Genomic DNA, 26,081 nt, shown 5'->3' on the forward strand with positions numbered 1-26,081 from the left:
GAAGCAGTGCATTAGTGTGATTTCATCTTATCTAGTTTCTAAGAGAACTTCTCTACTTCAATGAACTAGTCCAAATTTGGGGAATTCAATTTTCTCACACTCTCGTAAGAAAAAAACAAACAAACAAATAAATTGAGGCAGGGTGGTGTTGCACTCTGCTTAGCACACGTATCCCAGCACAAGGATCCATTCTTGAGCTCCAGGGCCCCACTTGCAGGGAGAAAGCTTTGCAAGTGGAGAAGCAGGGCTGCAGGTGTCTCTCTATCTCTCTCCCTCCCTATCTCCCCTTCCCTCTTAATTTCTGGCCATCTCTATTCAATAAATAAATGAAGTTACATTAAGTCTCCTGCCTGTAACATGTGCGCTCAACCAGGTGCGTCATTACCCAGCCCCCACTCTCAATTTCTCCTTCTCCATTGAAAATAAATACAAATCAAATCAAATCAATAAAAAAACCAAACAGCTTAGATTGTTCTCATTAAGTCGCCATCAGGGCCAGAACAGCTCACTAATTCATAATGTAGAGCTTCCCGCTCCTTAAAAACCACAAGAAGCAGATCCTGAACCACCAGGCTAGAGAGGCAGCACTGGACTGCAGGGCGGAGACATCTCTGTTTCCCAGAGTGTCAGCCTCGGTCAGCCACGCGGCCTGCTGGGACTTGTAGTCCGCACAGCTCTTCCCCAGCGGCTGACGGCGAGGAGGCGGACTACAGCTTCCGTCAGGCCAAGCGGCGCCAGCGGGGTCCTGCACTCCCACGGCTTGGCGGCAGGTTCGAGTTCTGATAGCCTGGAGTCGGACTGTGCAGAGTCGGTTGCAAGGCGGCGTCAGGTCAGTCTCACCCTATGGGTCTCGGGTGGCGGCGGTAGCCGGGCGAGGCCTCGGCATTTCCCGGCCTTAAAGACCTGGTGCTCTGCATGTTTGGGGAGGTGCGCCAGCCTCGCCTCTGGCCATTCTGCGCCGACTCCCTGCTGGTCTGGGTCCCGCTTACCCTCGCCTCGCTTTGGGGACCGCAGAGCTGCGGGGAGGTCGGGGCCGCGGGAGCACGGCGTGAGCCGCTGGGGCGGGCGCAGGGTGTCCCGGGCAGGCTCTGGCGGGCGATCCGGGGCGCGGGCCCGCTTCAAGGAGGCGCTAAGCGGGGCGGCCTCTGTCCTTGGCCGCTGGCGGACTGGCGCGTCTGCGCAGGCGCGGGGCTGCGGTTTCCGAGTGTGCGCGGCGCCTGCGCGGCTGTGCGGCTGCGAATTGACAGCTGTTGTGAGGCCTGGGGCCTCCCGCTGGAGCTGGTCCCGCTGCAGGATCCTGTGCAGCGACTCTGTGGCAGCCTCCCGTGCTGCCGTGCCGCCGGTCTGGTCCAGGCCTCGACATCAGAGAGGTTTGGTCATCATTTTCTAAGGCTCCGGGATTGTGGTCGCAGAAATAAAATGATTAGTAGCTGACGCGACTTCCCCAAACGCTTTATTTGTGAATAGATAGAAATGCAAAGGGAGTGTCCGGGTGGTGGCTCGGTGATGGGGCTTTGGACTCTCAAGCATGAGGTCCTGAGTTCGATCCCCGGCAGCACATGTGCCACAGTGATGTCTGGTTCTTTCTCCTCCTCCTATCTTTCTCATTAGTAAATAAGACCTTTATTTTGCCTCCAGGGTTATCAGTGGGGCTCAGTGTCTGCACTGCGATTCACTGCTCCTGGAGGCCATTTTTCCCCACTTTGTTGCCCTTGTTGTCCTTATTATTATTGTTATCATTGATGTTGTTGTTGGATAGGACAGAGAGAAATGGAGAGAGGAGAGGAAGACACACATCTGCAGACCTGCTTCCCAGCCTGTGAAGCGACTACCTTGCAGGTGGGGATCCTGGGGCTCGAACCGGGATCCTCACGCTGGTCCTTGAGCTTTGAACCACCTGCACTTAACCCGCTGTGCTACCGCCTGGCACCCAATAAATAAAATATTAAAAATAAAATCAAAAGGGAAGGAAGAGCTACCAAGAGGGGGAGAGCAGGATAGACACCTGCAGCCTTGTCTCTGCCTGTGAAGCTTCCTCTGCAGACGGGGATGGGAGAAGGAAGGACTGAAACCCAAGACCCCAGCACTGTGCCATGTCGCTCAGCTGGGCGCTCCACTGCCCGGCCTCACCAATAAAGGATAATATAGCTGTCAGTCCCCGCATGAGTCTAAAGTTTGCTAGTGCCCACAGGAAGGTAGTAAAAAAAAAAAGTTGCTCGAATGAATTTAAACAGTTTTTTTAAGTATCTTTATTGGGTTACTAATGGTTTACAGTCAACAGTAAAATACAATAGTTTGTACATATGCAATATGCTCAGTTTTCCACATAGCAGTTCAACCCCCGCTAAGTCCTCCTCTGCCTCATGTTCCAGGACCAGAGCCCTGCCCTCCACACCAGAGTCTTTTCCTTTGCTGCAAGACACCAATGAATTTTAACTACCGATTTAGCCCACTGCATGCAAATGCTTACCATCTCAACATGCTTTTAGTCCTTTCATAGCTTTGGACACTTTGAACTGTCTCTGGAGGGTTTCTTCTGATTAATTTTTCCAGTATTACCCCCCCCCCCCATCAGCTATGGTTATATTCCTTGACTTACTGTTCATGTGAACATGGTCCTTTTCTGTGCTACTTTCTTGCTTGCTTGCTTTCTTATTACTAGAACACTGCTCAGCCCTGGCTTATTGTGGGTTATGGATTGAACCTGGGACTTTAGAGCCTCAGGCATGAGAGTCTCTGTATAACCATTATGCGATCTACCCCAACCCTTCTGTGCAACTTTTTATGAAGTTTTAGAAACTGCTTTGAAAACAGGCAGAAAGTATTAGAAATATTTCTAAGACATTTTACTCTTGTTTAATACTAGTCCTAAATGTGAGAGGTCTGCACAGCTTTAGAAATTGTCGTGAGCATAGGCCGAAAAATGACCCTGATATTAATTAAATAGGGTAAAGAATTCTGCCTATGGAGACCTAGGCTGTTATTTTATAAGTGCTACAGTACTCATTTAGAGACACTAGATAGCGCTCTAACACCCCGTTACACTCTAACATCACACCTTACATTAAAATAAGTTATTGAAATGCAGTTTAAAAATCTTAATATCCTGATGTCAAATTCTTATAATTATGTATACAAATACCTCCTCAGTATAAGACAGGTAGGTGCACAGGTAAGGTCACAACAAATAATGTCCTCAGGTTGATGAAGCTGGTCCAGACAGAGTTCTGGTCAGCATGGGTCCTGGTTCTGGTCCGAATGGGTTAAATGGGTCCTGGGTCTGGTCCAGATCTGTTCCGGTCCTGGTCCAAGTAGCTGGTTCCTTCCTGGGTCTGGTCCAGGAATCTGCAGACACTTCCCTGACCGTCAGTGTGTTGATTGCCATGGGATATGCCGGATGGGGGCTTCTAAATTTACAGAGTAGCAAGCAGTTCAAAAGTTGCCACCCATGTCCAAAACGTCTGGGGCTTTTGTCCTTGAGCTAGGCTGGGATGTGCATGATTAGGTCATATCCAGCCAGTGAGAATTGGGGTCTTCCTGACTTGTAGGTCTAACTTTATCAGGCGATGCAGATGTAGGGCCAGCCCTGCAGAATACTTTATCTTATGCTGGTGTAAGGGGCATTTCAGAGAACTCAGGGGCCGCATTGAGCTTGCCCTGCACAAGACTATATCTTATGCCCTCCTGCTGGGGCATTTCAAAGAACTAAGGAGGCCGCATAAGGCTTGCTCTGCACGGGACTTTATCTTACGCCAGTGCAGGGCCATTTCAGGGCGTTTATCCTGCATAGGACTTATCTATGCAGGCCTGCAGGACTTGGGGGCCAAGGTTCTAGGTTTTATTTTTCACTTTACTTTGTCGCTTAAAACTCGAGTATTTTAGCACTTTACTTTTAACAATGTTTCATCACTCAAATAAGCATTTTAACATTTCAAACTCACAATAATATTCTCACACTTGAGTATTCACTTTAACTCTAACAAACACTCTAAACTGAAAAAACTGATCTTAATATCTCGAGCCTATTGAAACATTTCACACTCAAAGGAATACTTTCACACTTAATATTCTCACACTTCTTATATATGTCTTAAGTACACACTTATTATTTAATGTACATATTTCAAGTACATATTGTTGTTTCAAGTACATATTGTTGTTTCAAGTACACTTTAGTATGATTCTAAGGTCACACTCCTTATACATTAATATTGTTCTAGTCTATGTTTGGGCATAAGTCACAGCACTAGGTTCACACTCCTTATACATTAATATTATTCTATTCTAAGTTTGGGCATAAGTTACAACATATTTGTTCAGGAATCCGAGGTCTCAGCCCTTGTGTTGAAGGGGTCGTGTTTTCTTCATCTGGTATATGTAAGGGACACTTAACTGAATGCTTGAATATTCTTGTTTGTGACATTCTATCCCTTTGGTCCCGAGGGCCTAGAAGTCCTGAAAGGTCCAATGGTCTAGGGGGAGCTTGAGAGAAAACTGGGCCGTCCCATATACCAGCTCGCTGTTCCTGCACTTGCTTGAGGTGCAACGTTTTACATTCCCTCCAATAACTCTGAGCTATGTATTGGTGAATACATTCCTCGATAAGAGGTTTTAAGATCATACGAGCTGCGTGTTATTCTAAGGTTGTGGGCTGATAGGCCTTGTCTGGTGGGGGGTGTCTAGAGTACCAGTCTCCTTCCAGGAATGTGAATATGCCCTCTGTTTGCTTAATTAACATGTAATAAAATAAGAAATACTGTGTATATGATCCTTTATCTGTGTAACAGGCTCACAATCCTGCTGCACAGATTGCTGTCTGTAGTAGAGGGTCCCCGTGTACATGTTTCATAGGATTTAATGGGTCATGCCCTATCAGATAGTGTGCCAGAGTGATCAACTGGTCTTCATCTTCTGGCCCTGGCTTTGAGTAAGTTTTTCAAAATATAATACTGTATTTATATGTACAAAATTTGCAATGAATTTCCTTAGGAAAAATGTTTCTACAGAGTCTACATTGGACATCGTATATATGAAACAAAACAGTAAGCCTTCAAAATGCATTTTGTAACAATTATAGAAAAACCAAAATTGATTACTCCGTGTTCCCAGATTACATTACTGCCCGGAGTCCCACAGATTTTCATTCCTGCCGTGTCTTCGAGACCTGATAGACATGGTCACAGCAACAGTGGCACACTGGAATGCAAACTCTGACTGTCAGTGCTAGAATAACAATTACACAGGTGATCCCAAATATCTCTTTCACTCAATACCACCAGTCACAGATATGTATACACACAAAATCAAGTTGCACAGCTTGGGTCAGAATATCCCCAAATGAGCTTCTCTTAATAGCTGTACTAGTGGATCTGTGTATAAAGGTGTTGGGTTGTAATACTCCCACAGTTTCATGTGCATCATGGATCTTTGCCTTGAGCAACTGTTCCTGTTTCTCTATTTTCTTATGTATACTTTTTAACTGTTTCTTTTTCCTTGTGGCAATACCCCATATTTCATTAGCAGTTTAAATAAAATGGTTGTAATTTTCCCATTCTAATTTAAAGTTACATAGTTTGGTGGTATCAAAATAATGCTTCTCTTCATAGTGTAGAGTGGTGATTATTATACACTGTAGCTTCTGAACAGTTGGTCAGTATATAACACCCCTTTGTCAAAGTATAAATCATGCCTACTTCTTCCAAGGAGGTTTTATTCAAATAAGTGCACACTAGTTGAGTGGGCACATCTGTACATATTAAAAAGGTGTAATCACCCAATTCCTTAAGCGTTTTTGGCACTAGTGCCTTTGCTAAATTTGTGGTTGCCAATTTTACCTCGGGGAGGCCTTTATGTATAAATAAGTTTGGTCTTAATTGCAGGCACTCCTCCACAGGTATATACATTGATGTGTTAGTAGTATTGAGATCTGTCCACAAGAAATGGCCCACAGGTATAACCCATTCATTACTCCAGGGTTGTGGAACAACCTGGGTATGATAGGCTACATAAGTATTATCCAAGAATATTTGCAGCAAACTTAGTTTACCTAGTCCATCTTCACACCAAGATTCACCCTCGGGATTCAGTCTAGTCTGAAATTCTCTAGTCCTTCTCCCAATTCCAGTGGTGAATAAAGTATTTAGTTGTCTTTCTAGCTCCTGGAGTGTAGAAGTGTACATCTGACACATCACTAGATTGTGATTCTCCCCTATCAATGACAGTGTCCTATTGTATTCATGTTGGTAAGTCTCCTCCAATGCCTTCATCTCAGTCTGCATGGTATTGATAATTATATGTATAGAATCCAATGCTTTGGGAGTCAGGTGGTAGCGCAGTGGGTTAAAGTGCAGTTGGTGCGAAGCACAAGGACTGGCTTAAGGATCCCAGTTCGAGCCCCTGGCTCCCCACCTGCAGGGGAGTTGCTTCACAGGTGGTGAAGCAGGTCTGCAGGTGTCTTTCCCACCTCTGTCTTCCCCTCCTCTCCATTTCTCTCTGTCCTATCCAACAATGAATTGCGTCAACAAGGGCAACAAAAGGGGGGAAAAATGCCCTCAGGAGCCGTGGATTCATGGTGCAGGCACTGAGCCCAGCAATAACCCTGGAGGAGAAAAAAAAAAAAAATTAAAAAAAAAAGAATCCAATGCTTTAGATAATGCATGGATGCCTCTGACTGAGTCCTTATTCAGTTTCTCCAAATTAGCTATGTCTGCTCTAAGGGGCTGCATTAGGGTGGCTGTAATACCACCTCCCAATATGCCTCCAACTATTGTTCCAGCCATAAATGTTCGTGCTGCTAGGAACAGTAAAGGTTTCCTTCTCGTCCGTTGCAGGGAGGTGTATTGTGAGCTACTCGTAGGAATATTTTTGCCATACTTCCCAGGAGGAGTAAAGGCTGTAAGAGGAAAGGAAATCTGTATTGGCCTGACACGTGATGTTAGTATCATAGTTACAGGTAATTTCAGGTTGGGTACTGCCATGGGGGCTCTGGTTAAATCTGGGTTTCCTTTTGGTAGAATTAACCATCCTCTAGGGTAATGAGCAATCTTGTAATACATCTATTCTGTGGTATTTCCTTTCTTATGGGTAAGAGTTCCTCTATCCACTATGTATGCTCTATGGGTTAAATTACAAGTCTGGAAATTCATTGGTGTATACACTACATCCCATGGTTGAGTGAATAAATTGGTCATATTCTGTTTGGGTTTCTGTGCTGTCCAGTCAGACACAGGAACAAAATTAAAGTTAAAAAGGGACTCCCAGATTAGACCCACCACACTAGAGGAAATCTTAGAATTTCATCAGTTTTTAGGGCATCCCAGGACTCATGGAACACACAAGTGGTTTAAAGAAAGAAATGCTAAAGTCACTTGGCACATGGTAAAGGAAGCTGTCAGGTCCTGTAAGAATTGTCCAAATGAACAAAGTAGATTTTCTCATAGATACCCAGGAATACTGCAGTACAATTGCATTTCAATCATACCCTACAAATAGATTTTATAGGACCTCTAAAACAGTACAGGTACAGATATGCTTGTACAATAGTGGATGTATGTACAGGTCTAGGATTAGCAAGAAGTGGCAATAGCCCCTTCCAAAATCTGGCTATTTTTACTTTATGGAATTGGATATCGGCATATAGTATTCCAGTTGTCATACAGTTAGCTCCTTGATCTCAAGGAACTCACTTTACTGGAAACATGATCCAACAATAGGCACAGAACTTAGTTACCATATGGGAATTCCATATGGCTTACAACCCAATAGCAGCAGATTATGTAGATAGATAGAATAGGCTGATTAAATCTAAATTAATGAACAGTGAACATAAAAATTTAGAGGAAGCAATAGTAAAGGCATCTTATGAGTTAAACAACAGGCCTAGATTCTATAGGGACTCCCCTATTCGAGAGGCAATCAGACAAGTACCTACTTTAGAATATGAACCACCCTTCCAACAACAGATGAGTGGCTGAGCAAGTTGTGGTATATATACACAATGGAATACTACTCAGCTGTAAAAAATGGTGACTTCACCGCTTTCAGCCAATCTTGGATGGACCTTGAAAAAAATCATGTTGAGTGAAATAAATCAGAAACAGAAGGATGAATATGGGATGATCTCACCCTCAGGCCGAAGTTGAAAAACAAGATTAGAAAAGAAAACACAAGTAGAACCTGAAATGGAATTGGCATATTGCACCAAAGTCAAAGACTCTGGGGTGGGTGGGTGGGGAGAATACAGGTCCATGAAGGATGACGAATGACATAATGGGGGTTGTATTGTTAAATGGGAATCTGGGGAATGTTATGCATGTACAAACTATTGTATTTACTGTTGAATGTAAAACATTAATTCCCCAATAAAGAAATAAATTATTTTTAAAAAAAGACACTGCTCCTGCTGGTTCTGCCGTCCGGGTCGCAGGAGAGCCACACGCCCCGCTGGGCTGTCTAGGCTAAAAAGCGAAAAAAAAAGAATATGAACCTCCCAGACCAACTAATTAGACCAGATACTTGTCTCTACAGGGACAAGAAAACGCAGTCACTGGGAAAGGCTGAGTTTGTAACAGAAAGTCAGGGGAACACTGCTTGGATTACTAAGGACAAGGGTGACTTAAGGTTGGACAAACTGGACCAAATAGCATAAGAGGATGTGCACAAGGTACATCTTAGTGTTAGTTGTTATTCTCTGTGTTATTTACCTAGGAGGCCCTATTGTGCATGAGATTGCAGCTATTTATAGTTGCAACCAGAGCGATATCACAGGGAACAGGAGACTGGGAGTCCTGCTAGCTAGTTCCACCATCTGCTGGACTGAGGCACACTTTTGCAAGGAGCAAAGACTTTGCCTGAAGGGACTGATGTGTGGATTATTGACTCTCCTCATACCGCTGGGAAAACAAAAAGTCATCTCTAGTGGGCCAGTGAGATACCTTAAACCCCCCACTCAGATCCTACCTCTCACAATGCCTGACCTTAATACACCTAGTGTTACACACACCCCAAATATGACACTCGGTGCATTGTTAGTGACCACATTCTTGGCATCATCACTAGCACTCAGGCAGATGGCACTACTATCAGCGCCGACAGTACTGTCTCCAGTACAACCAGCACTCCTGCAAAACCCAAACCTACTATACCAGAACTGCCAACTACAGAGTCACTGAAGGCATGGACACCAAAGAAAGTGGACCCCGAGAGGAATCTCCCTCTCTATTGGACTGATGAGACCGTATATACTAATGTTGTTTCTAGCATACAATCATTTTGGCAAAAATATTCAGTCTCATCTCACATATGCCTGGAATCCAGGATGTGATCAGTACAGAGCTAGGGTAGCCCCATATCATCCTAATAAGATATATATGCTGGTAACTAATGACTTAGTTAATACTAAGAGGTTTGAGAAAAATTCATTGAAATGTCATTTCTCAGATTTTTGGACCAATAAGACAGATACCATGGCAATATACTCCACACACTGGAGGCCACCTAGCTACATACATCAGATGGCATTTAAGCTAACGGGATGTGTTTCAAGTAGTTTTTACTTTAAATCCTTTTGATGGTGATATGAGCATCTACAGGGTATACCTGAATTTTGATCTGTCTCTCAATCTGGTGTAGCTCCTTCCATTCTTCTTTTCTCCAAATAGCCTTTCCATTGATTTTTCAAATCTGTATGTTCCCATTTTCCTGACCATAAGGCTATCCTGTTCACTACACAACATGAGTCAGAGAACAAATGTAAATCCTTTCTCTCCTTTAAGGACTGTCTGGCAGCTAAAAGAGCTGCTATAACTTCTACATGCTGTGCAGAGTGGGACGTGCCTTGATCACACATGATCATGTTATTGGATGGCAGCAACACCTCGGCTTTCCATCTTACCACGTTATTTTGGGTGGTAGAGGAACCATCAGTGAACCAAGCATTAGCCAGAGAGGGGAAGTATTGCCCTCGTCCCCATTGTCCAATAGGTACCTGTTTCTGGAGAAGGAAGGTGTGTGGGGGGGAGAGTGATATACCCATCCCCCAGAGCTTGTTGTAACACCTCTTCCAACACCATGGGTACTATCCCCTTCTCTACCAGGCATAGCCCACGAAGAAACTCTGAGAGATACCATTTCCATTGAAGTACCTTTCCTTCCACGGGTAAGCCAGCCCATGCCTCTGCCGGTACCTTTACCCAATCTAATATGGCCATGGTAGTTCGGAGTACTACCGGATTATTCCTCAAAATAGAGTGGCATGTTTGAGAAAAGCTTCATGGACTGTTCATACATACTTTTCAAACAAGGAAAATTTGTTCTCTGACCATGGGAATCTTTTACAATAAAATCCTATGGGAGTTAGCCTGCTCTGTTCCATAACAAATATATTCCAGTTTCCCCAGCTGGGTTTATAGAATCCATCAATGACTACTGTTTGACCTTGCTTAATATAAGTGAGTTCCTTATATTCTATAATCCACTTCTTCACTCTACCCAAGGCCTCTTCTTGTAGTTTTTCCCATTCAAAATCTTCAGCTTTCTTAGTTATGTCATATAAAGGTTTAAGCACCATTTGTAAGTATGGTATATGGTTCCTCCAATACATGAATGTACCTACTATAGCTTGCTGGGTTTGAGACTTATTCTGTAGTGTTGGTAGGACCTTAATTGTGTCTTTTGCAGCCTGGGAATCTTAGGTCCCGTGGCTTACCAATATACTCCTAAGAACTTTACACTTTTGGGAGTCGGGTGGTAGCACACATGGCACAAAGCTCAAGGACTGGTGTAAGTATCCAGGTTTGAGCCCCCGGCTCCCCACCTGCAGGGGAGTTGCTTCACAAGCAGTGAAACAGGTCTGTAGGAGTCTGTCTTTCTCTCCTCCTCTCTGTCTTCCCCTCCTCTCTACATTTCTGTCTGTCCTATCCAACAAAAATGACAACAAAAGCAATAATAACTACAATGATAAAGAACAACAAGGGCAACAAAAGGGAAAATAAGAAAGAAAGAAAGGAAGGACGGAAGAGGGAGTCGGGAGGTAGCGCATTGGGTTAAGCTCAGGTGGCGCAAAGCACAAAGACCGGCATAAGGATCCCAGTTCAAGCCCCTGGCTCCCCACCTGCAGGGGAGTCGCTTCACAGGCAGTTAAGCAGGTCTGCAGGTGTCTATCTTTCTCTCCCTCTGTCTGTCTTCCCCTCCTCTCTCCATTTCTCTCTGTCCTATCCAACAATGACAACATCAATAATAGCAATAAAACAACAAGGGCAACAAAAGGAAACAAATATTAAAAAAAAGAAAAAAAGGACTTTACACTTTAAACAGGGCCTTGGACCTTATCGTGATTAATAATCCTTCCCTGTTGTCTCAGTTGTGTAACAGAGACATCCGGAGCCTGTACCACAGTGTCCTTATTCTGCCCTATAATTAAAAGATCATCTACATAAGAAAAAATTTTATATCCCGTTGATAGCTGTAATGTCTCTAAGCTCCATCTGAGGGTATTGAGTGCAATGATAGGACTGTTTCTGTACCATTGTGGGACTCAAGTAAACTGATATTGCTCTCCCTGCCATGACAAGGTTGTAATCTCTCTAGATTCTGGTGTTAAAGGTATGGCAAAGAACATGTCAGTTAAGTCTATGGTGGCTAGCCATTTAGATGAAGCCTTCCTAATTCTTAGAAATATATCTTCTACATCTGGTAATTGTCCTGGCATCTTTCCTGTTCTTTCACGAACTCTTCTATAGTCCACTGTCATCCTCCATTTACCATTGGGCTTCTGAACTGGCCATACTTGGCTGTTATAGTTAAAGCTCTGAGTAGGTTCTATAATTCCTTCCTTTAGCATTATCTGAATTGTTTCACTAATCTCTTCTATTCCTCCCTTAATTGGGTACTGATTGGTGAAGCTGGGTTCTGTGGGTGATCACTTAGTATCAAGTATATTTACAGTGGCTAGGCCACAGGGAATTGCTTTAGCAATTCTCTTCATACATACAAATTTAGGGAATATCTTACATGTTTCTCCTATACCTAAAATATTTTCTAGTGCCTTACAACATGCAAATCTAACTCTAAATTGCTTATCATAACTCTTAACTACTAAATATACTATGGGTGCCTTAATCTCTCCTTAGGCTGGTCTCTGAGCTTTGCACCATGTGCACTTAACATGATGCACTACCACCCAACTCCTGTTTTACTTGGTTTTTGTGGATGCTTTTGCTGAAGAAAAATTAAAGGCTTGGAAAGATCTCAGTAGAATTTGTGGGCTTTGTCATGGTCCTAATAGGCAGGATAACTCACTAAATGTTTCCGTAACCTCTTCTGTTTCCATTGCACAGCTAGGGTATTGTACCTTGTATTCAATATCTTCCATCTAGGGCCCATACTGTCCAGTGAAGAGGCTGTGCTGCTAGATTTCAGAGTCTGAGGCTGTTGCTGTGATTGATCTTCCCTTTTCTGGCCTGAAAGACATTCAGGGAGCAAAGAAGAGATGGCAGTTTCTTGGGTAAGTGACTTGCCCCACATCAGTCTGTTTCTTTTTCCTCTTGAATAATTTGTTCTTTAATTTATACATGTTTAAGTTACTGTTTCTCTTTTGCCCATCATATTTCTGTATCTCTGTCTTTCTCTCTCTTTCTGCCAGGGTTCTGCTCATCCCTGGCTTATATCCCTGGCTTATGATCAGCAAATAGAACTTAGAACCTGAGAGCCTCAGGCAGAAACTTTATGTTATCTTCCCCTCTCTTGTATTTCTCTTTTAATTTATTATTTAATTTTTTTAAGTCTCTTTTGTTTTTAAAAAATATTTATTTTCCCTTTGTTGTCCTTGTTGTTTTTAGTTATTGTTGTTGTTATTGTTGTTATCAGTGTTAGGACAGAGACAAATGAAGAGAGGAGGGGAAGACAGGGGAAGAGAAAGACACCTGCAGACCTGTGTCACAGCCTGTGAAGCAACTCCCTTGCAGGTGGGGAACCGGGGGCTCGAACCGGGATCCTTAAGGCAGGTAGTTGTGCTTGGTGCTACGTGTGCTTAACCTGCTGCGTTAGTGCCCAACTCCCTATTATTTAATTATTACTTATATAATGGAAACACAAAACCATAGGATAAGAGGGGTACAACTCTACACACTTCCCACTGCCGAACTCCATATTCCATCCCCTACCCTGATAACTCTCCTATACTTTATCCCTCTGGGACTATCGACCCAGGGTCATTTATGGGGTCCAGAAGGTGGAAGGTCTGGCATCTGTAATTACTTCCCCACTGATCATGGCGTTGACAGGTCAATCCATACTCCCAACCTGTCTCTATCTTTCCCTAGTGGAGCAGAGCTTTGGAGAAGCAGGATTCATTTATTTTAATTTTTTTTTTTTTTTTTGCTTTGCGTTTCTACTTCTTTTTTTTTTTTTTTACATGCATAACATTCCCCAGATTCCCATTTAGCAATACAACCCCCACTATTTCATTCATCATTTTTCATGGACCTGTATTCTCCCCACCCACCCACCCACCCCAGAGTCTTTTACTTTGGTGTAATACTCCAATTCCATTTCAGGTTCGACTTGTGTTTTCTTTTCTAATCTTGTTTTTCAACTTCGGCCTGAGAGTGAGATCATCCCATATTCATCCTTCTGTTTCTGACTTATTTCACTTAACATGATTTTTTCAAGGTCCATCCAAGATCGGCTGAAAACGGTGAAGTCACCATTTTTTACAGCTGAGTAGTATTCCATTGTGTATATATACCACAACTTGCTCAGCCACTCATCTGTTGTTGGACACCTGGGTTGCTTCCAGGTTTTGGCTATTACAAATTGTGCTGCCAAGAACATATGTGTACACAGATCTTTTTGGATGGATATGTTGGGTTCCTTAGGATATATCCCCAGGAGGGGAATTGCAGGGTCATAGGGTAGGTCCATTTCTAGCCTTCTGAGAGTTCTCCAGACTGTTCTCCACAGAGGTTGGACCAATTGACATTCCCACCAGCAGTGCAGGAGGGTTCCTTTGACCCCACATCCTCTCCAGCATTTGCTGCTGTTACCTTTTCTGATGTGTGACATTCTCACAGGAGTGAAGTGATATCTCATTGTTGTCTTGATTTGCATTTCTCGGACAATCAGAGACTTGGAGCATTTTTTCATGTGTTTCTCGGCCTTTTGGATCTCTTCTGTGGTGAATATTCTGTCCAATTCCTCCCCCCATTTTTGGATGGGGTTATTTGTTGTCTTGTTGTTGAGTCTGGTAAGCTCTTTATATATGTTGGTTATTAAACTCTTATCTGATGTATGGCATGTAAAGATCTTCTCCCATTCTGTGAGGGGTCTCTTGATTTGGGTAGTGGTTTCTTTTGCTGTGAAGAAGCTTTTTAATTTGATGTAGTCCCATAGGTTTATACTTGCCTTAGTCTTCCTTGTAATTGGATTCGTTTCATTGAAAATGTCTTTAAAATTTATGCGGAAAAAAGTTCTTCCAATATTTTCCTCTAAGTATCTGATAGTTTCTGGTCTAACATCCAAGTCCTTGATCCACTTGGAATTTACTTTTGTATTTGGTGAAATACAGTGATTCAGCTTCATTCTTCTGCATGTTTCAACCCATTGTTTCCAACACCATTTGTTGAAGAGACTCTGCTTTCCCCATGTAATAGTCTGGGCCCCTTTGTCAAAGATTAGATGTCCATAGGTGTGGGGCCTCATTTCTGGGCTCTCAATTCTATTCCACTGGTCAGTGTGTCTGTTCATGTTCCAGTACCAAGCAGTTTTGATGACAATGGCCCTATAATATAGTTTGAGATCTGGCAGTGTGATGCCTCCGGTTCTGTTCTTTTTTCTCAAGATTGTTTTGGCAATTCTAGGTCTTTTCTGGTTCCAGATAAACATTTGTAGCATTTGTTCTATTCTCCTAAAAAATGTGCTTGGGATCTTGATGGGGATAGCATTAAATTTGTAGATGGCTCTGGGTAATATATTCATTTTGATGATGTTAATTCTTCCAACCCATGAGCATGGAATATCTTTCCACTTCTTTGTGTCTTTTTCAATTTCTTTGAGTAGTGACTCATAATTTTCAGTATACAAGTCTTTCACTTCTTTGGTTAGGTTTATTCCTAGATATTTTATTGTTTTTGTTGCTATAGAAAAAGGAACTGATTTCTGGATTTCAATTTCTTCTAACTTAGTGTTTGCATAGAGGAATGCCACTGACTTTTGAATGTTAATTTTATAGCCTGACACATTACTGTATTGCCTGATGATTTCCAAAAGCTTCTTGCTAGATTCCTTAGGTTTTTCCATGTATACTATCATGTCATCTGCAAATAAGGAGAGTTTGACTTCTTCTCTTCCAATCTGTATTCCTTTAATTCCTTGCTCCTGCCTGATTGCTATGGCAAGAACTTCCAACACTATGTTGAATAGTAATGGTGATAGTGGGCAGCCCTGTCTAGTACCTGATCTGAGGGGAAATGCTTCCAGTTTTTCACCATTGAGTATGATGTTGGCTGTAGGTTTGCTATATATAGACTCCACTATCTTCAGGAATTTTCCATCTATTCCTATTTTTTGTAGTGTTTTGATCATAAAGGGATGTTGTATTTTGTCAAAGGCTTTCTCTGCATCTATTGATATGACCATGTGGTTTTTGGTCTTGCTTTTGTTGATGTGGTGGATCACATTGATTGATTTACGTATATTAAACCAACCTTGCATGCCTGGGATAAACCCCACTTGGTCATGATGAACAATCTTTTTGATATACTGCTGTATCCGGTTGGCTAGAATTTTGTTCAATATTTTCGCATCTATGTTCATCAGAGATATTGGTCTGTAGTTTTCTTTTTTGGTTGTGTCCCTGTCTGCTTTTGGTATCAGGGTGATGTTGGCTTCATAGAAGCTGGCAGGGAGTATTCCAGTGTCTTCAATCTTCTGGAAGACTTTTACAAGTAGAGGTATTAGTTCTTCTTTGAAAGTTTTGTAGAATTCATTTGTAAAACCATCTGGTCCAGGACTTTTATTTTTGGGGAGATTTTTGATAACTGTTTCAATTTCATTAGCTGTGATGGGCCTGTTCATATTATCCACTTCCTCTTTACTTAGTTTTGGAAGTTGGTAGGTATCTAGGAAATCATTCATTTCTTCCAGATTCTCTAACTTGGTGGCATATAGTTGTTCATAGAAGCCTCGCATGATATGTTGAATTTCTGCAGTGTCTGTTGTGATATCTCCTCTTTCATTTACTATCCGATTTATTTGGGTCTTCTCCCTTTTTTGTTTTGTGAGTCTGGCTAAAGGTTTGTCGATTTTGTTTACTCTTTCGAAGAACCAACATTTACTTTCATTGATCTTTTGTATGGTTTTCCTATTCTCAATGTTATTTATTTCTGCCCTAACTTTAGTAATTTCTGTCCTTCTGGTTGCTTTAGGGTTCCTTTGTTGTTCTTCTTCTAGGTCTTTAAGATGTGCAATCAGGCTGTTTATTTGTGCCTTTTCTTGTTTCCTAATGTGTGCTTGTATAGCTATGAACTTCCCTTTTAGGACTGCTTTAGCTGTGTCCCAAATATTTTGATAGCTTGTGTCTTCATTTTCATTGAACTCTCGAAACATTTTGATTTCTTCTTTGATTTCCTCTTTGACCCAGAAGTTGTTAAGAAGTGTACTGTTGAGCTTCCACATTTTGGCACTGTTACTAATCTTTTGTTGATTGTTAAGTGTTAGTTTAATTCCACTGTGGTCTGAGAAGATGCTTGGGATGATTTCAGTGCTCTTGAATAGGCTGATGTTGTCTTTGTGGCCTAACATATGGTCTATCCTTGAGAATGATCCATGTGGATTTGAGTAAAATGTGTATTCCAGTTTCTTGGGATGAATGACTCTGAAAATGTCCAATAGTTCTAGTTTATCTATCTCTTCATTTAGCTCCCTTATGTCTTTACTGATTTTCTTCCTGGATGATCTGTCAAGTTGAGATAGTGGGGTGTTGAAGTCCCCTACTATGATTGTGTTACTGTTAATATATTGCTGTAGCTCTTTCAGTAGAAGTTTGATGTATTTAGATGGCTTCTCATTGGGTGCATAGATATTAATAATTGTTAAGTCCTCTTGATTGACTGATCCTCTGAGCATTAAGTAGTGTCCATTCCTATCTTTTTTAATCTTATCTATTTTAAAGTCTATCATGTCAGATATGAGAATAGCTGTTCCTGCCCTTTTTTGTGGGCCATTGGCTTGAATGATAGTTTTCCATCCTTTCACTTTAAGTCTGTGTTTGTCTTGTTGCGTTAGGTGAGTTTCCTGTAGACAACATATTGTTGGGTTGTGTTTTCTGATCCATCTTCCTACTCTGTGTCTTTTAATAGGTGAATTCAGGCCATTCACATTTATTGATATCAAAGATTGAAGATATTTTAACGCCATTCTTGTAGAGTTTTAGAGTGTTTTGATATATGTTCTATTTGTGGTGGTCTGGTTGTTTATAGGAAACCTTTCAGAACTTCTTTCAAGGCAGGCTTGGTGATGGTTGCTTCCTTCAACTGTTGCTTGTCTGAGAAGATTTTGATGCTTCCATCTAGTCTGAATGACAATCTAGCAGGATATAGTATTCTTGGCTGAAAGCCTTTCTCATTGAGGACTCGATAGATATCTTGCCATTCTCTTCTGGCCTGTAGTGTTTGTATGGAGAAGTCTGCTGCTAATCTTATGGGTTTTCCTTTGTAGGTGACTCTTTGTTTTTCTCTTGCAGCCTTGAGGATCCTTTCTTTATCCTTATTCCTTTCCATTCTAAGTATGACATGTCTTGGTGTCTTTAGGTCTGGGTTAATTCTGTTTGGGACCCTCTGGGCTTCTTGAATCTTTATGTCTTTGGTGTTGTCTAGATTAGAGAAATTTTCAGCTATTATGGCCTGGAGAACGCTTTCTTCCTCCCCTTCTCTTTCTTCCTCTGGTAAGCCAATAATGCGTATATTGTTTCTTTTGAAGTCATCCCATAGGACTCTGTTGTTGTTTTCAGCATCTCTTAATCTCTTTTTGAGATCTCTTACTTCTTCTTTAGTTGTCTCTAATTCATCCTCAATCTTGCTAATTCTGTCTTCAGCCTCATTGATTCTATTCTCTCTGCCCTCTACTGCTTTCTGGAGTTCATCTATTTTGTTGCCCTGCTCTGATACTGTTTTAGCTTGTTCACCTAGTTGCCTTCTTAGCTCAGCAATTTCAGCTTTCAGCTCTCTAATAACCATGAGATTATTAGAATTTTCTTCCATATTCTCATTTGTTGTTCCTGCAGTTCTGATTACAATTTTTTCAAATTCTTTACTCACTCCTGTTATTATTTCCTTAGCTAATGTTTGGATGTTGAACTCGTTGTTTTGTGCTTCGCCCTCTGGAGTACTTTTAGCTGGACTCTTGTCCTGGTTCGAGTCTCCATTATTTTTTCTTGTTGTTTTAACCATTTTATATAAGTTAACAGTTTTTCCAATCCCTGAGTTGGAGTTCAGTGGTGTAAAAGCCTTTTTTTTTTTCCCCTGTAGGCTATGGTAGCCTGAGGGCTTTTAAACTATCAATAGGCTTCTTGGCTTAATCAATGACTCCTGACCAAGAGATAAAGCAGGGTGTGGCAGAGATAATCCAGTGGTTATGCAAAGAGACTTTCACAGCCCTTCAGCTATGCCACCGAGGTATAGGTCTTCTCCTGAGTTTCCCGGTTAGATCTCTGTGCCCTGGTGTCCCTCCCTGTTGCTGCTCCAGATTCTGAGGGTAGTAGCAATGGAGACTCAGAGTTGTACTTGGTGAGTCTCTGGGGAGTCCTTTCCTCCCTTCAGCTGTCCCCTTGTTGGTGGAGCAGACTGGAGGTGGTGTCTCCACTGACAAACTGTCGAACTGTTAGCAGTCACTTAATCTCTCCTTAGGCCCCTCTCTCCTCTCTATCACCAGCCACGCGTGTTTGTACTCACGGGTGATTTACTGGGTTCCTGTGGTCATTATAGTCCTGTCTTGTTTTCGGTCCGGGTGGTCTCCTTTGGTATTCCTAGTTGATCTGGGAGAGGAGAGGAGAGAAAGCGATCTGCTGCTCGTAGCTCCGCCTCCGGAAGTCGAATCCCTTATTTTAAATTTATTTAATTTTTTTAACTTGACTTTTAAATGTTTTTTTTTATTGTTATTGTTGTTGTTGTTTTTAAGGGAAGGGACTTAGGGCCCTTTGCCTTGTGTTTTGTTTTGTTTTTTTAATTTTTTTCCCCTTTTTTCTTTCTTCATTTCCTTTTGTTGCCCTTGTTGTTGCATTGTTGTAGTTATTATTGATGTTGTTGTTGGATAGGACAGAGAGAAATGGAGAGAGGAGGGGAAGACAGAGAGCGGGAGAGAAAGACAGACACCTGCAGACCTGCTTCACCGCCTGTGAAGTGACTCCCCTGCAGGTGGGGAGCTAGGGGCTCGAACCGGGATCCTTCTACTGGTCCTTGCGCTTTGCGCCACATGCGCTTAACCCCTGCGCTACCGCCCGACTCCCGACTTTTAAATGTTTTTAACTGTCTTTTTTTATTTATTTGGATAGAGAAAGCTAGAAATTGAGAGGGAATGGTGGGATAGAGAGAAAGAGACATAGACAGACACCTGCAGCACAGCTTCACCACTCGTGAAGCTTTCCCCGTGCAGATGAGGACTGGGGACTGGAACCTGGGTCCTTGAGCACTCTAACATGTGCGCTCAACCAGGTGCGCCATGAACCAGCACCTTTAAATTTATTTTGATGAAGGAGTGAGAGGAAAAGAGACTGCCCAGATTACTGCTCAACTCTGGCTTATAGTGATGCTGGGGAATAAAAACCTCAAGTATGGAAGTATTGTGCATGATCACTATGCTCTCTGCCCAGCCACTTACTTGTAAAACTCTTACTTTCCAATTAGTATTGTCACTGGAACTCTGTGTCAACATTCTTGAATGTCATGTTATATATAGATACAGATACAAATAGATACAAGAAATGGGGGCAGGGGTGAAGCGCATACAATTGTGAGACTTCCCTCTACAGCTGTTGGAGAGATGGGTCTTGAACCCATCTGGGATCTCTCAGGTGAGCATTTGTGCTCTCTACTTGGTAGGACCCCAGAGAGACCCTGCGAAATAATTTTTTAATACCGATACATAACTAGTGTTGTAAATGCAACTTTGTCATACACAGATATTGAGTTTCAAGCCCTGACAACACAGATAGACATGAAAGGGAGGGGAAAATTCATGAGTCTTCCATTGGTGTCTTTCCTTTTTTCTCTCTAATCTTCTATCTAGACAAAATAAATAAAATAGTTTCACCAGGAATAGTGGAATCATACACAAATGAGGTCCACTAGAATACATACTTCCTTATATCCAGAGTCTTCATTTTCACTCTTTTTTAAAGTAGATTTTTAGAATATTTGTTTATTTATTTAGTATAGGATTGAGACAGAGAGAAATGGATGGGGCAGGGGAAATAGGAAGGGAGAGAGATAGAGAGAAACCGCAGCCCTGCTTCACATTTCAGGAAACTTTCCTCCTGTAAGTGGGGACAACGGGCTTGAACTGGGTCTTTGCACACTAAAAAATGAACACATAACCAAGTGTGCTGCTACTTGATCCCCTAGCCTTCTTTTTTCTATCTATGCAGCATTCTATGTGGGATTAATAATTCTTATGTTGATTAGTGGTATAGAACTGTTGAAAATGTTTTAATTTTTGCAGATAAAATTAATGACATTAATCCAATATTCCTTCTGAGAAAAATGTCTGTCTTGGGATATCAGAGAATTAACAAAATTCTGCTTAGTTTCCATGTGTGGTTTCCATAACCTTTGTCTCAGGTATTATAAAAATCAGTAAATATACAAACGGTTAATAAACCAGAATTATTCATGTTTTTTTAAAAATAAAATTTATTGTTATCATATACTTGTATCTGACATTCAGGGATTGTAATTTTTAAAAAAATACGTATTCCCCTTTGTTGCCCTTGTTTTTTTATTGTTGCTGTTGTTATTGATGTTGTCATTGTTGGATAGGACAGAGAGAAATGGAGAGAGGAGGGGAAGACAGAGTGGGGGAGAGAAAAACAGACACCTGCAGACCTGCTTCACTGCCTGTGAAGTGTCTCCCCTACAGGTGGGGACCTGGGGGCTCGAACCGGGATCCTTATGCCGGTCTTTGCGCTTTGCGCCACCTGCGCTTAACCACTGCACTGCTGCCTGACTCCCGTGAAGGATTTTTAGTTACCCTGTGACTAAACATCTTCTTGGTTAAAGGGACTATAAATTTCTTTCTGCACATTTACTGTGGTTGTTTATGTTACTCTACTGAGTTGTGTGAGAACTTATATTGCTTATTAGCCCTTTGATATATAGCATGTAAATATGTTTTCTTATTTTTTTTACTGCATCTCTTTGTCTTGGTGATAGGTCTTGTCATTATACCAAATATTTTCAGTTTGTTGTAGTCTCAGTGGTTCATTTCTCCTTTTATTTATTTATCTTTGATGTTGAGCTCAGGTCTCTGAAGACATTTACAAATCAAATATTATGTACTGTACTGAGGATGACTTCTGTAGATTTTTTGGATACTAGTCTAACTACAAGTGCTTATGTATTTTGAGTTGAACCATGGTGTCATATGTTGGTGTTGTTTGGTTTTTATAGGTGTGCGGTGATTTTCCACATCATTTTTTACAGAGACTTCACCTATTTATTTTCAGCATCATTTTCTGGCTTTAAACATGTTCTTAGGGTTTTTGATGGAGACTGCATAGCATGTATATGCCACTTTTAAAATGGTCATTTAGTTTTGATAATCATTAGTAATCCACCAGTAAAGGGAACATAAATACAATAACATAAGGTTCTTTTAAACAATTATATTTTACTTCCTATTATAGAGGGAAATTGAGAGGTATGTAGATTACTGGATAACAGTTCTTTTCTCTGCCACCAGGGTTATTTTTTGAGCTCAGTGTCAGAACTTTTGCTCAAGAAATGTATTTTTTCTTTCCATTTTATTTGACAGGACAGAAAGAAATGGAGAGTGGAACAGGGGGAGAGGGAGGGGGGGAGAGAGAGAGAGAGAGACATCGAGGCCTGTATTACTGCTCATGAAGTGTCCTCCTCTCAGGTGGGAAGTTTTCAATCCTAGGTCCTGTGTCATGGTAATACGTACACATAACTAGGTGCACTTAATTAGGTGGTAGCAAAGCAGGTAATACGTACATACACTTAGCTAGGTGGTAGCAAAGCAGGTTAAGCCCATGTGGCACAAAGTAAAAGTAATGCCTGAGTGAAAGAATGCCCAGCATTCTAATCAGTGTACCAACCTCTAGACAATGATTAAGAGGTATTTGATGTTCACATCACCGTAGACATGTTTGCAGATGAAACAAAAATTCACAGACTTCATAAAATAGAGACTGAATGGATAAACTGTTGTCACTCGCATTTTCTCACAAGAAAATATTGCACACATTTTAGGGCTCAGTGACCTATGAAGATGTAACTGTGATATTCACTCAAGAGGAGTGGGCACTATTAAATCCTTCAGAGAAGAAACTCTACAGAGATGTGATGTGTGAAAACTTCAGAAACTTTCTTTCAATAGGTAACGATAATTACCTTAATTTTTCAACCAGAAGACAAATCACTTTTTGTTCAGCAATGTAGAATGGAGACACTGTTAAGTGAGCAAGGTTTGACCATGAGTCACGATGGATCAAAAAGTCAACTTACTTTTATAATTTCTAATACATTTGTATTTTGTAATTTTAGAAAAGATACAAGAACATTCCACCAAAGAGCAGCATAACTTGCCTGGGAGTAAACAACGGTGAGAGATACATTTACAATGAAGTGTGATGTACCACCTTAAAAGCTACTGTGTTGTCAAAAATGTTGTCTCTGTGTAGTTTACTGAGAAACGATGCCTGCATGGTTTCCCTGTATAAGTAGACTCATGGGTTCTTCACTGTGTGCTCTGATTTCACAGTTACATAGCACCCCTCTGAATACAATTTATTAAGAAAACGAAATTTACAATCACTACAACAAATAGATAAAATTTTCAAATAAGCTCATCAAAAATACTTCATGATTAGGTTGTAGAATAGTCGGTTGGACAAGTGACTCAAAGAAGAAGTATATGATCTATACGACTAAAGTTTTCATTTGAGTCACTGGCAACAAACGTACCATAATGATGTTCTACATTATCTTTTATCTACTTCATAGGAAAATCTTTCTCACATGTAACAAGTAAACTGAAATTTTAAAAAGGGGCAAAGATGCTTAGTATTTATAAAATATTACACTTGGAAACAATAAGAATATCTTCAATGTATGAATATTTATATTTTATGAAACTTAGAGAAAAGATCAGTCTTTTCAATAAAAAATGTCAACAGAAACCTAACACTTGCTATTAACAAATACTAGTTCAATTAATACATACAAAATACCTCTGAAGATATAACTAGTTTTAGCATATTTTATGAAAGTATTTAGATTTCATCAATTTTTTAAACATTTATTTACATATTTATGTTCCTTTTTGTTCCCCTTGTTGATTTCACCAATTTTTATCTTAATTGTTTATTTATTGGATAGAGACATCCAGAAATCAAGAGGAAGGCGGAGACAGAGAGTGAGAAAGGCAGAGAGACTCCAGCATTCCTACTTCACCACTTGCAAAGCTTTCCTCCTGCAGGTGGGGACCAGGGTCTCAAATATAGGTTTTTGAGCATTACAGCATGTGTGCTCAGCATCTTGGGCCACTGCCCAGCCCTTTTTACCAAATCTTTAACTTTATTTTGAATATTTGTGGTATCTTTCAGTATATGTTTTTAGTAAAATCTATTGTAAATGTCTGATTTTGTGGCTTATTAAGTAAAATAGTATCCTGCATTTTGAAAATAGACACAATTTCAATTTTGTTCATTAAAACGTCATTAATTATTCATTATTTTACAGGAATACAACTGTGAAAATCTCTGAGGGCAAAGAAAGTCAGAATGGTAGAAAATCTAAAGAATATGAAGTATACAACAAATTATTCACTCATTCTAATCATCTTGACCAACATGAAAGAACTCACAGTGGACAGAAACCCTATGAATGTAAACTATGTAGGAAAACATTCAGTCATTCCAGTAGTCTTAGGACACATGAAAGAATTCACAGTGGAAAGAAACCCTATGAATGTAAACTGTGTAGTAAAACATTTGGTTATTCCAGTAGTCTTAGGACACACGAAAGAATTCACAGTGGAGAGAAACCCTATGAATGTAATCTATGTAGTATAACATTCAGGCAATCTGGTACTCTTCAGCTACATAAAAGAATTCACAGTGGAGAGAAACCTTATGTATGTAAACTATGTAGTAAAACATTCAGTCGTTCTGGTAGTCTTAGGAAACATGAAAGAATTCACAGTGGAGAGAAACCCTATGAATGTAATCTATGTAGTATAAAATTCAGGCAATCTGGTACTCTTCAGCTACATAAAAGAATTCACAGTGGAGAGAAACCCTACGTATGTAAACTATGTAGTAAAACATTCTGTCGTTCCGGTAGTCTTCAGCTACATGAAAGAACTCACCGTGGAGAGAAACCCTATGAATGTAAACAGTGTAGTAAAACATTCAGTCGTTCCAGTCGTCTTCGGACACATGAAAGAATCCATAGTGGAGAGAAACCCTATGAATGTAAACTATGTAGTAAAACATTCAGAGATTCCAGTAGTCATCGGACACATGAAAGAATTCACAGTGGAGAGAAACCAATTGAATGTAAACAGTGTAGTAAAACATTCAGAGATTCCAGTAGTCTTCAGCTACATGAAAGAACTCACAGTGGAGTGAAACACTACGAATGTAAACTATGTAGTAAAAGATTCACTAGATCTAGTAATCTTCGGATACATGAAAGAACTCACAGTGGAGAGAAACCCTATGGATGTAAACTGTGTAGTAAAGCATTCAGTTTTCCCAGTAATCTTTGGAGACATGAAAGAACTCACAGTGGAGAGAAACACTATGAATGTAAACTATGTAGTAAAAGATTCACTAGTTCCAGTAATCTTCGGATACATGAAAGAAGTCACGGTGGAGAGAAACCCTATGGATGTAAACTGTGTAGTAAAGCCTTCAGTTTTCCCAGTAATCTTCGGAGACATGAAAGAACTCACAGTGGAGAGAAACCCTACGAATGTAAACTATGTAGTAAAAGATTCACTAGATCCAGTAATCTTCAGAGACATGAAAGAACTCACGGTGGAGAGAAACCCTATGAATGTAAACAGTGTAGTGAAACTCTCAGTTGTTCCCAGTAATCTTCAGACACATGAAAACATTCACAGTGGAGAGAAACCCTAAAAATGCAAACAGTGTAGTAAAACATTCAGTTGTTCCAGTCATCTTCAGAGACATGAAAGTATTCACACTGGAGAGAAACCCCATGAATGTAAACAATGTGGTAAAGCATTCAGGGGTTATAGTTCTCTTTAGTTACATGAAAGAAACCTATGAATGTAAACAATGTAAACAAACATTCATTCATGCCAGTTTACTTTGGAGACGTAAAAGATCTCACAGTGGAGAGAAACCCCAAAACATGGATTCACCCTGTCATCTTTGTCAACATGAAATAACTCACCATTAAGGAAAGTTTGATGAATGTAACCAGTGTTGAAAACATTCCGTTATTCTGGCCCTCTTTGTAGACATAAAAATGTATTCACAGTGAAGCAAAAACCTATGTAGTAAAAGATTCAGTTGTTCCACTAATTTTCAAACACAAAAATATTCCCAGTGGAAATCAAGCTTTTGAGCATAAGCTGTGTACTAAAGATTAGAGAGAGAGAGAGATGCAACCTGAGACATGGTGTAGAGGCTAGTTGTTCAATGTAATAGTTCTCAGGTGTGAACTTTTGCACTACATGGGCTAGAGACATGTTCTGGATTATTGTCTATTTCTCCATCTTCTGTTAATATATAAGTAAATATATCTAAATAATTGTAGAAATCACAGTTCCATGCTATACGAGGTAACCCACACCTCTGAATATTCCATACATGAAAGGAA

The 26,081-nt window shown here is 40.7% G+C and overlaps 5 protein-coding genes across 6 annotated transcripts in view; 3 read left to right on the top strand and 2 right to left on the bottom strand.

Annotated features, from left to right (window-relative positions):
* LOC103128244 (zinc finger protein 14-like) lies at positions 1 to 25,739 on the top strand. Of its 2 annotated transcripts, XM_060206421.1 has the most exons (5): positions 1 to 829; positions 12,375 to 12,502; positions 22,479 to 22,605; positions 22,773 to 22,830; positions 23,970 to 25,739. In XM_060206421.1, exons 2-5 carry the CDS (start codon positions 12,488 to 12,490, stop codon positions 25,327 to 25,329), a joined length of 1,560 nt encoding a protein of 519 aa, XP_060062404.1. In that variant the 5' UTR covers positions 1 to 829; positions 12,375 to 12,487; the 3' UTR covers positions 25,330 to 25,739. The 2 variants fall into 2 exon arrangements, with proteins under 2 accessions (XP_060062404.1, XP_060062405.1); XM_060206422.1 differs by lacking the exons at positions 1 to 829; positions 12,375 to 12,502 and adding an exon at positions 22,100 to 22,180 and having other exon boundaries at positions 22,235 to 22,605.
* LOC103127679 (zinc finger protein 709-like) overlaps positions 1 to 26,081 on the top strand; it is a 471,063-nt gene that overhangs the window by 185,551 nt on the left and 259,431 nt on the right. The window lies entirely within an intron of this gene.
* LOC107523550 (zinc finger protein 709-like) overlaps positions 1 to 26,081 on the top strand; it is a 596,771-nt gene that overhangs the window by 180,683 nt on the left and 390,007 nt on the right. The window lies entirely within an intron of this gene.
* LOC132542596 (zinc finger protein 14-like) overlaps positions 1 to 26,081 on the bottom strand; it is a 256,001-nt gene that overhangs the window by 42,683 nt on the left and 187,237 nt on the right. The gene's annotated exons all lie outside the window — the stretch shown is intronic.
* Positions 1 to 26,081, bottom strand: part of LOC132542595 (zinc finger protein 878-like) — a 54,788-nt gene that overhangs the window by 23,219 nt on the left and 5,488 nt on the right. The window lies entirely within an intron of this gene.

This window comes from Erinaceus europaeus, chromosome 13 (assembly GCF_950295315.1).
Source record: "Erinaceus europaeus chromosome 13, mEriEur2.1, whole genome shotgun sequence".
NCBI lineage: Eukaryota > Metazoa > Chordata > Mammalia > Eulipotyphla > Erinaceidae > Erinaceus > Erinaceus europaeus.